At 38.0% G+C, this 12,660-nt stretch overlaps 1 protein-coding gene across 1 annotated transcript in view; it reads right to left on the bottom strand.

Moving 5' to 3' along the window:
* Positions 1 to 618: 618 nt before the first annotated feature.
* The window catches only part of LOC124981055 (myosin-8), a 28,746-nt gene continuing 16,704 nt past the window's right edge, over positions 619 to 12,660 (bottom strand). The window contains exons 22-39 of the mRNA XM_047547233.1: positions 10,844 to 11,086; positions 10,589 to 10,765; positions 10,364 to 10,509; positions 10,191 to 10,281; positions 9,715 to 10,104; positions 9,162 to 9,288; positions 8,740 to 8,858; positions 8,417 to 8,613; positions 7,196 to 7,379; positions 6,947 to 7,112; positions 6,727 to 6,851; positions 5,532 to 5,840; positions 4,649 to 4,852; positions 3,294 to 3,419; positions 3,013 to 3,183; positions 2,748 to 2,852; positions 1,950 to 2,045; positions 619 to 893 (exon numbers count right to left, since the gene is read on the bottom strand). Of these exons, the coding sequence (XP_047403189.1) occupies positions 744 to 893; positions 1,950 to 2,045; positions 2,748 to 2,852; positions 3,013 to 3,183; positions 3,294 to 3,419; positions 4,649 to 4,852; positions 5,532 to 5,840; positions 6,727 to 6,851; positions 6,947 to 7,112; positions 7,196 to 7,379; positions 8,417 to 8,613; positions 8,740 to 8,858; positions 9,162 to 9,288; positions 9,715 to 10,104; positions 10,191 to 10,281; positions 10,364 to 10,509; positions 10,589 to 10,765; positions 10,844 to 11,086 (3,126 nt within the window). The 3' untranslated portion in view covers positions 619 to 743. The remainder of the gene's footprint in view (positions 894 to 1,949; positions 2,046 to 2,747; positions 2,853 to 3,012; positions 3,184 to 3,293; positions 3,420 to 4,648; positions 4,853 to 5,531; positions 5,841 to 6,726; positions 6,852 to 6,946; positions 7,113 to 7,195; positions 7,380 to 8,416; positions 8,614 to 8,739; positions 8,859 to 9,161; positions 9,289 to 9,714; positions 10,105 to 10,190; positions 10,282 to 10,363; positions 10,510 to 10,588; positions 10,766 to 10,843; positions 11,087 to 12,660) is intronic.

The raw sequence follows: 12,660 nt of genomic DNA, 5'->3' as shown, positions 1-12,660 counted from the left end.
TCCAAAACTTTCCTGCTTCCCTCTCAGTAAAGGCAAAAGTAAGGCCTAAGACCCTAGATGATCTGCATCCCTGGTTCTTCTCTCATGTCAGAACTGTCTTGCTCATTTCTTCCAGCCACGCTGACCTCCTCCCTGTCGCTGCAGCTCACCAACTTGCCTGCTCTCTATACAATTGTGACTGTCTTCCTCTACTTTTAAATTTCTCATTAGCACTTATCATTTTATACATTACATGGCTACTTGTTTCTTGTTTTTTTCTCTTGTTTCTGTTTTGTTCCTTGCTATACCCACAGAACTTAGAACAGTATTTAAAGCATAGTAAATATTCAATATCTATATATGGAATGGTTAAATAAGTGGGTCTGTCTGGAGAGGTACCATCAGAGAATGTTTTCCTGAGTAATTTGTAACAATCTAGAGAAAGTTAATAAAAAAATAAGCCCTGCAAAAGATGTTAGTATGTGTATGTGGGGGATGTGTGTCAGGGAAGGGGCTGTGGGTGGTAATGGAGGTACAAAATAAATGCTCTACGAAGCCATTTATAACATTAAAAATAGCTAGGCGAGAACAGTATTTGAGAGCAAGTAAGTTTGCAAATTAAAATCTAAGTCCTTTAGTTTGTAAATTTACTGTAGGTTTCATTTATTTAACATGAAGAGAAAAATGAACATGATAAAGCAAGTGATCAAAAATAACACATTTTGTGCATTTCTTAACCACTTGGCAGCATCAGGCAAGTGTGTTTACTCTGCACTAATTTTTGTGTGCACCTCCCGGCTCTTCACTCGAAGTTTGTTGACCTGGGATTCTGCGATGTCAGCCCGTTCTTCAGCCTCCTCCAGCTCATGTTGGAGCTTGCGGAATTTAGCTAGGTTAGCATTGGATTGTTCCTCCTAAGAATAGAGAGAGAATTGTGACTTTTATCCTCATTGTATTTGTCACTATGCAGGATTATTTTCTCCAGTCAGATACTTCTTTCTCATGTTCTGTTTGCCACATCTGACTTAGAATCTAGACAGAATTTATAACTTCAGTTACAATTTTTACTTAAAAGAAGGAAAGGAGAAATAGTTTTGGAGAAGAAGGGGCAGCCTCTCTTCAAGCTCCATATCCATTCATGATGCATGTCCTGGCTGGAAAGGAAGAAGAGACCCAGGTATCCTAATAGATAGAGTTCAATAAGTAAATATAAAGTCAAATTATAACTTAGGGAAAATCCCACAAATATTGTTTTGCCATATGTTTTGACTCAGTCTGTAGAGAAAGGCAAGGAAGAAAGACCACCTCCGTTGGTTTGACTCATTGCCATTTGTGCCTCCTTTCCTTTTCTTTTCTCCTTTCCTTCCTTCCTACCCACCACAAGTATCTGGGAGAGTTGAGGGGACAACCAGGAAATGTATGGCTGGAGAATCTTCCAACATCTTTTTTTTTTTTTTTATCTCCCAGTGCTGAGAATTGAACCTAGGGCTTCATGTATTCTAAGCATGTGCTCTACACGGAGCTACATCCCCAGCCCTTTCAACATGATCTTATAGCTGGAGTGGATGCAGGGAGAAGAACCCCCACTGATAACTCTGGTAGGGAGTGAGTGAGTCAATTCAGGTAAAAGATTGGTGTGGCTTTTAAGAACCCTTGATTTTGTGTACATCTGAAGGGAGAGGAATATTTAATCTGGTGTTAGAGATTCTACTATGTACTCTTTGAAGCTATCAAGTAAGTGGATTATTTAGAACTTTCTTTTCTCCCCAGCCCTTACAAAGTGCTTGATAATAAAAATATATTCTCTTGAAGTTCTAATTTATATTAGGATCTGGGGGATAAATTAATACTTACAAATGCACCTTTCTTAAAAAATAAAAGTGGTAGATTCTTTATTCCTTCTTTCTTAACACATTCTTTTAACCTCAATAGGAATTTACTTCTTTCCTCAAGGGCTTAAAAATACTTACAGCCTCCTCAGCTTGTCTTTTGTATGATTTCACCTTTGCCTGCAATTTATCCACCAAGTCCTGCAGCCTGAGAACATTCTTACGATCTTCCTCAGTCTGAAAGTTTGAAAAAATAATGTGCATTCAATCCAAATAAATTAGTCAACTATGGGTAGTAAAATAAATTAGTTGATATGATGGCAGGTGGACGTGGAGTGAACTTGACCAACTCTGAGGATTCCTTCAGTCTGTTAACAGTGGCCACTCTTGTTAAATGTCTACTATGTGCAGGCATTGTATTAGGGAATTACACACACCTTCTCTAACACTTACCTCTCTTCCCAAGGAAGTAGATACTGTTATTTCTATTTTATAGATGAGGAAACTAAAGCTTAAGAGTGATCAGTAATTTACTCAAGTTCAAAAATCAAGAAGCCAAACTCGAACTAATACTAGTTTATCTATTTAGTTCTTTTCTCTGTTATGTCAGTTCCTTTCTTTCTTTTCTTTCTTCTTTATTTCTTCTCCTCCACGTGTGTGTGTGTGTGTGTGTGTGTGTGTGTGTGTGTGTATTGGGGATTAAACCCAGGGCCTTACCCATACTAAGTACATGCTGTACCACTGAACTATATTTCCAGCCCTGTGCTGTTTTCTAAAGGTCTCCCTAATGTTCCCAGCTGAGTATATGTCTGGAATAAGAAACTGTCTTTTACCCATTATATGTATGGTGTGTCTGTGAGTGCCACAAAAATAGTCACCAGGGTTTCAATTTCCTTTTGGGTAGAAAGTCTGGATATTCTAGAAAGCTGTTCCCCTTACCTGATAGGTGAGTTCTTTTACTCTTCTTTCATGTTTCCGTAGTCCTTTGACAGCCTCTGCATTACGTTTCTGTTCATTTTCAACTTCTCCTTCAAGTTCACGTACCTGCAACCAAGAAACACTTGTAATTAGGGGATATTAATTAGCCCAGAACCGACTGAAGGTATGGGCTGGGTGTCCCTTGCCCCAGGACATGAATGGGAGTCATATGTAGGAGGCAGTGCTCCTTTTCCTTTCCCAAGTTCGGAAAGATTGAAACACCCACCCTGGCCTCCAGTTTCTGGATCTGCTTCTTGCCACCCTTCAGTGCCAGCTGCTCAGCCTCATCCAGCCGGTGCTGCAGGTCCTTCACTGTCTGTTCAAGGTTTTTCTTCATCCGCTCCAGATGGGCGCTGGTGTCCTGCTCCTTCTTTAGCTCCTCAGCCATCATGGCAGCCTATTTAGCAAATAAGTTAAAAAAAAATGAATAATGAATAATGAATAATGAAACCTGCTGGTAGCAGTTACTACATCTGTGTCAGGAAGACAAATGCACATCTTGCTCACATCAGTGATGGCTTTCTTGGCTTTCTCTTCTGCATTTCGTGATTCTTGAATTACTTCTTCCACCTCGCTCTGGAGTTGTGAAACATCATTTTCCAATTTCTTCTTGGTGTTGATGAGGCTAGTGTTCTAGTAAAAAAAAAAAATGACCGTGGAATTTGATAAGATTTTCTGTTTGCCCTCTTCATATTTTACAAATGTTTTGTTGTTGACTTCCCTAAGTGACCTGATACCAAGATTTCACTAAGCTTTAAATATTTGTCCAGTGCAAAAATCATTCATTTGCAAAGTTTGAAACTCCTTCATTCTCTCTCCAGTGCCCCAGTGTTCACCTGATTTATGCATAAGGACCTCTAAAATTTAAAAATGCCCGTATTGATGGACATTAACTATTTGCTCTTTCAATTGTATTTCAATGAAGACATCACTAATGTTCTATCCTTTTTATTTTTTTTTTGGTACTGGGGATTGAATTCAGAGGTGCTTTACCACTGAGTCACATCCCCAGCCCATTTATTTAAAATTTTTTTTCTTTTATTTTGAGACAGGGTCTTGCTACATTGCTTAGGGCCTCTCTAAGTTGCTTAGACTGGCTTTGAACTTGTGGTCCTCCTACCTCAGTCTCTCAAGTGGCTAGGACCTGGCACTACTATTCTATCCTTAAAAGGTCAGGAATACTATGTTAGAAAAGAGTAGATTCTTTTTGTAAGTGCCTGGAACAGGGAGTTTCTTAGTTAGGAGGTGGAACTTTCATTGCTTGCTCCCTTAGGGAATTCTGAATTTGTCTTATGAAAATATTTTCTTAAGATTTCAAAGCCGTAGGTCTTTAAGAGAAGCAAAATAGCTTCAGTGGATATCTGGTAATGCTTAGGGGTACATTTTATTGGTGTCACAATGACTAGGAGTTCCTATTGCATTTAATGCCTGGGCAAGTCAGGAATGCTAAATATCCTGTGAGGCACAGGGACAGTGAATACAACAAAGCCAAATGCTGCAGTGCCCCTAATGAGAAGCTCTGTGTGGAACATTTTCAGAGTTTGGAGACCATAGATACCTTTACTCAAATTTATTCTACCTCATGGTTTTGAAGATAATGTGAAGAGGCAAACCTTATTTTTAAATTAAAGCAATAACAGCAACAACAACAACAACAACAAAAACAACACTTTTTGGTAGAGAATCTAAAAATAAAATTTAAAAAGTCAAGTAGGAACACACACCCAAATCACCCATAGTCCCATCACTCAAAGATAATTGCAATTGATATTTTAAAACATATCCCTCCTCCTGGTTTTTATATCCATATTTATAAAAACGAATCTGACTCATCACTTACCAATAATCAGCTTTTGTCTCACCTGGGTGTGGAGAAGCTGGACACGCTCACTGGCATCCAGGAGCTCCTGTTCCGCTATTTTCCTGCTCCTCTCAGTCTGCTCCAGTGTGGCCCGCAGCTCTTCCACCTCTGCCTGCAGCAGGTTAGCTCTGCGCTCCACGATTGCCAGCTGCTCCTTCAGGTCCTCCTGGCCCCGGAGAGCATCATCCAGGTGCAGCTGGGTTTCCTATTAAGTAAACACACACACACACACACACACACACACACAAGAAAAACAAACAAAAAAACCCTTAAGTCACATTATGGAGAGAATGGGAAATGTCACAGGAGACAAACTGGAAGAATGTACTGGTACCAGGAACAGGAAATGACATGCATGTCATTTTAATGAGTTTGAGAATGGTTGTTACTTGCTCAGGGTGAGAGAATTATCAAAAGACATAGATTCTTGTTCTTTTTCCGCCTTGAAGTAGTTATTTTGTCATGTGTGAGTCATTAACATTTATCATTTCCCATATGTAGTACCTAATATCTGTTATCTCGTTTGATCCTTACAGTGCTCCTATGAGGTAGGAAATTTCATTCTTATTTTGGAGAAGAAGAAACAGTGGTTCTGAGAGGCTAAATAACTTGTCAAAAATCAGGAGGATAGTGAAAAAACTGAAACTCAACCGAGGCCTGTCTGGTACCAAATTCTGTGCACTTTTCTACCTTAATCTTTGGGCTTCTCTGTTTTACTTCATATAGTATCTTTTAAAGTATTACGTTCTGTATGCCTTTAGTTTAGTTACCTTCATATGTTTAGCAATATAATTTGTTAAAAGAGAAAAAAGGGCTCACTTAGCAAAGTATTTTGGGGAATGGCAGACAGGTAACTTCCCTGACTCATCTGACAGGCGAATTACCTTCAGGATCCCTTGGGTATTCCTGTAGTTCCTCAAGCTCTCTGCAGCCAAGCGATTGGCGTGGTTCAGCTGGATTTCCATTTCATTCAGATCTCCTTCCATCTTCTTTTTGACTCTCAGAGCATCATTCCTGCTCCTGATTTCTGCATCCAGGGTGCTCTGCATCGTCTCCACAACCCTAATATGGTTTCTCTTCAGCTGGTCAATTTCCTCATCTTTTTCAGCAATTTTCCTATCAACTTCAGACTTGACTTGGTTCAACTCAAGCTGGATACGAAGAATCTTTCCTTCTTCATGTTCAAGAGATGCCTGAACAAAACAGTGATCAATTAATAGTGGAAAAAAACTTGAGTATTTGGAGCCTATTCCATTTTGACCCAAACTTACTAAGATTAGTTAATCTAATTTTGCAAAGTACAATACAAAAACCTAGGCAAAATCATTCTTTTGCTATTCACTCACAAATTATATAGGACAGCTTTGTAATAAAGATGTTTTCAGTTTTAAAAATCCTTTTAGTACTAGCAAAAGTATGTGATTAAATTTAATGTGTAATAAACATGAACTTAATCTGTTATATAAATTAAAATGCTTATGATATACTAATCTGGTGTAGAAACTATTAGTTTTAAAATATATATATTTCTCTGATTACATAAAACATGTTCACTCTAGAATGTAGGGGCATTATATAAGAATGAATAAAAAACTACCAGTGGTGCCCCTACTGAGAGATAATCATCTTAATATGAATTTTTTCTGGTCTGTTTTCCCATCCCTATATATTTTTACATAATCAAAGTTGTACAAGCAACTTTGTGTCTTGACTTTAAAAAGCAAATGTTTTTATCTATCATAAATATTTCTCCATATTTATCCTATTTAATGGTTATATGGAATGCCATCAAATAGCTAATTCTATAATTTTTTTGTCGTAGTTGTTCTTGGATTGGACATATCTAAAAGTTTTGCCTCTTTTTAGCATTATTTTCTTGGGATAAATTCTTACAATTGATGGGTCAGAGTATTTGAATTTTTATGGCTTCTGATTACCATTGCCAGGTTGTTCTTCACAAAGGCCATACAAATTCAGATTGTCATGAGAGTCATAATAATGTGTCCATCTCATGGTACCCAATTTCAGTGTTTTCACTGATGTTTGTCTTTGTTTTTTTCTCACAACAATAATACATACCTCTGCTTCCTCTAAGGCAGCCTGAATGTCACATTTCTCTTGTTCCACTTGCTTCTTTATTTTCTCCAATTCATGAATTTGTTTCCCTCCCTCTGCAATCTGCTCTGTGAGGTCAGAAATCTCCTCTGTGTGTGAAACGACCAGGAGAAGTAGTTAGACTGTGGCAACACAGGAAGGTCCTGTCAGGGTTGCGAAGGCAGGGAATGTCATGAGGACTCACGCTGCAAGTTCTTATTTTCCCTCTTTAGTGTTTCCAGTAGATCCAGGGATTCCTCATAGGCGTTTTTCACCTTGAACAGTTCCGTACTTAGAGAACGGGATTCCTTCTGGGACGCCTCAAGTTCAGCCTGAGTTTCCTCATATTTCTGTTTCCATTCTGATAGGACCTGAGAAGCAATTAATTGTCAGTAGATACAAGGAGACGGAAAAACAAATAACACATTCATAAAGTTTAAGCAGGCTGGGCCACCTTGTCAAAGTTTCTTTGCTTCTTATCAAGAGCTGCACAGGCAGCATTGGATCTTTCTACATCCAGCATGAGGTCCTCCACCTCATTCTGGAGCCGCTGCTTTGTCTTCTCCAAGGAAGCACATTTGGCATTCACAGCTTCTACATGTTCTTCAGCTTCCTGCAGACGCTGAGCCAGCTTCTTCCTAAAGAAGAAGCCAGACGGTCAAGACCAGTCTAAGGCCAGGGGTAAAGCAATAATTTCCGTGACATCTCTCACAGTCGTGTTCTATACTGGCAAAACCCATGTGTTTTTCAAAACTGTAGAAGCCAGAACTGCTTTCTAGATAATAAACTATATGGAAAGTTTCAAAGTAGTGAACAATTGAATTCATGTCTTTGGTATATCATTGAATTTTTAGAGGCTGTTATTGAAGCTGTCATTGTGCCTTAATTTGTTAGTAATTTGGGATTTTTTAGGACTTTTGATTGGGAATGGTTATGAAAATGATTAGCAGAGAAAACTATTTATTGATTTATATATCCTTTCTCATTATGAAAAGAATTTGAGACTAACTAGATATTTTATTGAGCAAAAATATACTGAGCATATTTATTTGTTTTTTCAGACTTTCCATTCCTGGCATAGCCAGTTTCTTCTACTTATATATATTTGGGAAAAATATAAAAAGTGAAAGAAATTTATAGAAAATCAGGACAATTAATACGGTTTAAGCAAAGGCAGTTTGGTTTTTGTTTAGAGTTTTCTACATTCTTGTTTTATTCCCAATTGTTTGCCAAGGATATATCCTTAAGGTACAGAAAAAACTTTAGTTCTGATATCCAATAAAATACTGGAAGGCATTCTTTGGTTTATACAAAGAGAGGTGAGGGCCATGTCTGTTTACTCAGTGCTTAAGAAGATGGGTTCTGGAATCAGAACATCTGATTCTAATCCAAACTGTACCCATTTATTTATCCTTAGGGTCATTGGTTAACATCTTGTGGCTTCAATTTCCTTATCTGTAAAATAGGAATAAGAATAATGATACCAACATAATATTGTTATGAAAACTTAATTAGTGAATGTATATACAATACTTGACATATAGTACACACTCAGTGGATATTAGCTTTTCCTGTTATTATGTTATTGATATCATCACAGCTACTTCTGGGGGTTGCAGAGTTGTGCTACTAAGAGGCTATGTCTTTCTCCTCCTCTAGAGTGCACAGCACATACTTGGCCTCCTCCAGCTCCTCTGTGCGCTGGATGGCATCCGTCTCATACTTGGTCCTCCACTGGGCAACCTCACTGTTGGCCTTGGACAGCGCCCTCTGCAGTTCGGCTTTGCCTTCCTGCTCCTCCTCATACTGTTCCCGCAGCAGGTCACAGTCATGGCGGGAGGACTGCAGGGCGTGGGCCAGAGCATTCTTGGCCTATGGAAATGGCAATTTAGTGACTTTAATTCATGTACTTAGTGATCTTTAGTTTATATACCTCAAGCAGTACCTACTGGGCATGCTTATATTTGATTAATCAAGAAGATTAATGGCAAAACTCACTTTAGTTTCTTCCTCTAGCTGACGTTTCAGCTCCTCAATCTGTTGGGTAGATGCTTGTTTGCTCCTTGAAAGTTGAGAGACTAAAGCATCTTTTTCATCTAATTGTCTGGAATATTCACCTAAAAATAGTAGAAGCAAAGGAATTTTTAATGGTGTAACAATTATCTTAAAACTGTTTGTGTTTGTGTGTGTGTGTGTAATCTGCTTTTTAATATTGTTACAGAACTGGGGATTAACAAGCAGAACTGCCATAAGAGTGTAACTAGTAAACTTGTCTGCTCATTCTTACTTTTTTTCCTGTTTGCTCTACCCAGAAAATTCTGAGAGTTAGTTTATCCCCCTCTAAAATAGGGGTATTTCTATTTATTTGGACTCCAGAATCACTTTTACCTACTCTTGGGACTCAGGGAAGGTGCCATTACCTGCTTCTGTCTGCAGGCGTGCCCTCTGCGCTGTCAGTTCATTGATGAGCCGCTGCTGCTCCTCTTCCTTGGTCTTTAGCTCACTGACTTGATCTTCTAGAGTACGGCACATCTTTTCAAGGTTTACCTATGGAACAGGTGCCATGAAAGATAAGACACTGAATGCAGCACACACACAAAAAGGAAAGTTAGACTCTGATTCCTAAAATATTTTTAGCATGAATAAATTTATGTCCAATGTAAGTAGAAAGTTATGACATCAACTCTGTGGAATATGCCAGAGTTCAAGCATAGTGAGTACATAATGTCTTTATATTGTTTGTTGTTGGAGACTATTCATGTATTCTAATTATACTGACACTTAAAGTGGATTTCGAAATCCTCTTAGTGAGTCATAATGAGTAATTTTTTAAAAAATGAAATAGAATGGAATATATTAGGATAAAAAATATTTGAGTAGTACTATAAAATTGCCTGCAAACCATGTTTAATGAAAGAGAACAAGGAATGAGTATTTATGTCATTACCCTCATTTAAAATCAGTACTGAATACCTTGGCTTTGGAAATGGCCTCTGCGTTACTGCTAAGGTCATCGATCTCCATCTTCAGCTCACTCTTTTCCTTCTCTAGCTTCTGCTTGACCCTCTGCAGGTTGTCAATCTGCTCCCCAAGTTCAGCCACACTGTCTGCATGCTTTTTCCGAAGAGCAGCTGCAGTGGCTTCATGCTGCAGGGTGGCCTCTTCCAGATCCCTGCGAAGTTTCTGGAACTCAGCCTCTCGCTTCTTGTTCAACTCCACTTGAGCAGAAGTGGCTCCACCAGCTTCTTCCAGTCGCTCGCTGATCTCCTCCAGTTCCCGAGAGAGGTCAGAGCGCTGCTTCTCTGCTTTGGCCCTGGAAGCCCGCTCTGCCTCAATTTCCTCCTCCAGCTCTTCTATGCGGGCCTAGGAGTGAAATAGGCACATCAACATAAACCCAGCTCAATTTTGGGATTTTCTTCTTTGTAGAAAAAACAGGTGAGATGACTCACTTGTAACTCTTTGATCTTCTTCTGTAGTTGAATTTCTACTGCTTGCTCATCCTCAATTTTACTGATCAAATTGCTAATTTCAAATTCTTTCCTGTAGAAAGAAAAATAAGTCATTTTAATACCCACAGGAATTGAAAAATGGTATCACATAAAATTTTTTTTAGAGCTCTTACTTTTTAAGCTTTTCATCAAGTTGCTGTTTGTCATTTTCTATATCCATTGTGGATTCTTGGGCCAATTTGAGGTCACCTTCTAGTTTCCTCTTTGCTCTTTCTAGGTCCATTCGAAGTTTCTTTTCTTGCTCCAGAGACCCTTCAAGCTAATGAGAAAGTAAATATGTTAAAAATTGAAAGTATATTTTTAAAAATATTTCAAAAGGATATTAAAAATATGCTTACATCATCCACTTGCTGTTCAAGCTTGGTTTTAGCTTTGGTCAGGGTGTTGACTTTGTCCTCCTCTGCCTGCAGGTCATCCAGGGTCTGCTGGTGGGCCTCTTGGAGGGCCTTCTTCTCCTTGGTCAGCTTAGCGATGGTTTCATCCAGGCCTGCCATCTCTTCTGTGAGGTTTTTCACCTACGGAGGTTAAGAAAGAGATGAGCTCTGCCACCTCACTAAGAACCTGTATATAGTACAACAGAGTACGCTTCATACCTTGTTCTCCGTGGCATGCTTCTCCTTTTCAACCTTGGCCAGTGTCAGCTCTAGGTCGTCAATGTCTTTCTTCAGTTCTGAGCACTCATCTTCCAGTTTCCTCTTCTTGGCGGTCAGCTCAGCATTGATCTCCTCCTCATCCTCAGCTCTCTCAGTCACCTCTTTGATTTTGGCTTCAAGCTGGATTTTGTTTTTGATCAGTTGTTCACACCTTTCCTCTGCATCAGCCAAGCTATCTGCTTCCTATGGAGAGATTCGTTAAGATATTTAGAGAACTTGGTATTGATTTTGAAACTTATTCTTTGCACAAAGTGTTAGTGTTTTACTGAATTCTGTTGAATTTTTCAGTATGAATATAAATTTCACCTTAAATGAACCTTATTACATGACCTGGAGAAATGTGTCTAATTAGAAGTGAGATTTAGGTTTAGAAGCACTCTAGTCTTCATAATGATTGAATCAGAGGTGCCATTGACTCTGAAAAATAGTGTATAGAAGAGTGAAAGACATCTAGACAATGTAAAAGGAAGTCTGGATGCTTGCCCCAATAGTGCCTCCATATGTATGACCATGGGCAAATTGCTTCATTCCTCTTATTCTCAGTGTTTTCCATATGTAAAGAAGGAGGCTGGAATAAATGATTATCAAGAGCCTTTCAGCTATAACATTCAAAAATGTTGATTAAAGGTAATTGGTTAGTTTCGATTGTGATTTTTCCCTCCCCTTCTCAACAACTAGTTGCTCAGATTGCATTTAAAAAATGAAAGAAGAAAGTAACTTAAATACTATTAAGCATTTTTTATATGCTGAAACCTTTCTGATAGTCCATAACAACACTATAATTATCCAACATTTCTGTTTCCATTTAAAGAATTGCCTATTAGCTTCAAAATGAACTTTAGAATATATACAAATAAGTAATTCAGAGAAACTGTATAAACAGCTTTGTAAATTTTTTTATAAGTGATTAATTAAAAGACTCAAATAAAAATCAATCCAGCCAATAACGTATTAGCTTACTCTGCCCCTGGGGAATTTCTTTAACATCCCACTGTTTTTTTTGTTTATATCTTAAGTTTTAAAAAAAATTTGAAAATAAATGTAATTAAAAAGGATAATAATAAGGACTGTCATGGTTCCTTTGCTTTTTTAAAAATAATGATGCATTCAGTAAGTATTTTCTAACTGATCATGAGTATGAAAAAGAATAAGCTAGAGAAGCCATGGTCCTGTTTTTAGAAAAATGTAACTTTCATATAAGTGAAACCATCAGAGGAACCATTGAAAATCACTTAAAATTTAGGAAAACTATCCTCTTTGTATGTTACTTCATGACATGTTGGGCTTGTTGAACTAAGGAAATGGGAGGTTATGTTTGACCAGAATGCTGTGACAAATTTACTTCTCATCCTGACAAAACTCTGACTCATAAACAGAGTCCTAAGAACTCTTCTTTGCATCAAAAGAGGAATCAGGGAGGTTTCATTGCTTTGCCTCTTGCATTGGTAATTCAGTTCAAGTTAATACAAGTATGTTTATTGTGTTTACTCTCAGGGGTTCAGGAAAGGAGATACAGAGATAAAGAATATTAACCGTTGTTCTTGAATTTGAAGACAATCTCATAGACTTGTGTTTAGAAAATAGGACTGTACTCTTAAGGCTGAGACAGTGCAGCCAAGACAAAGGAATAAAATACCTGAATGAGATTTAGGGGTTTTACTTTCAAATTTGATTCCATTGTGGTACTTAAATTTTGTGATGTTATTGAATAAATTCTTCAATCTTCCCTTTTCCCTTTTGTAACTTGGATGTAATTG

Source organism: Sciurus carolinensis, chromosome 3 (genome assembly GCF_902686445.1).
Source record: "Sciurus carolinensis chromosome 3, mSciCar1.2, whole genome shotgun sequence".
In the NCBI taxonomy this organism is placed as follows: domain Eukaryota; kingdom Metazoa; phylum Chordata; class Mammalia; order Rodentia; family Sciuridae; genus Sciurus; species Sciurus carolinensis.
Note: the sequence above shows the minus strand (reverse complement) of the source record. Positions and strands in the feature narration are given on the sequence as shown.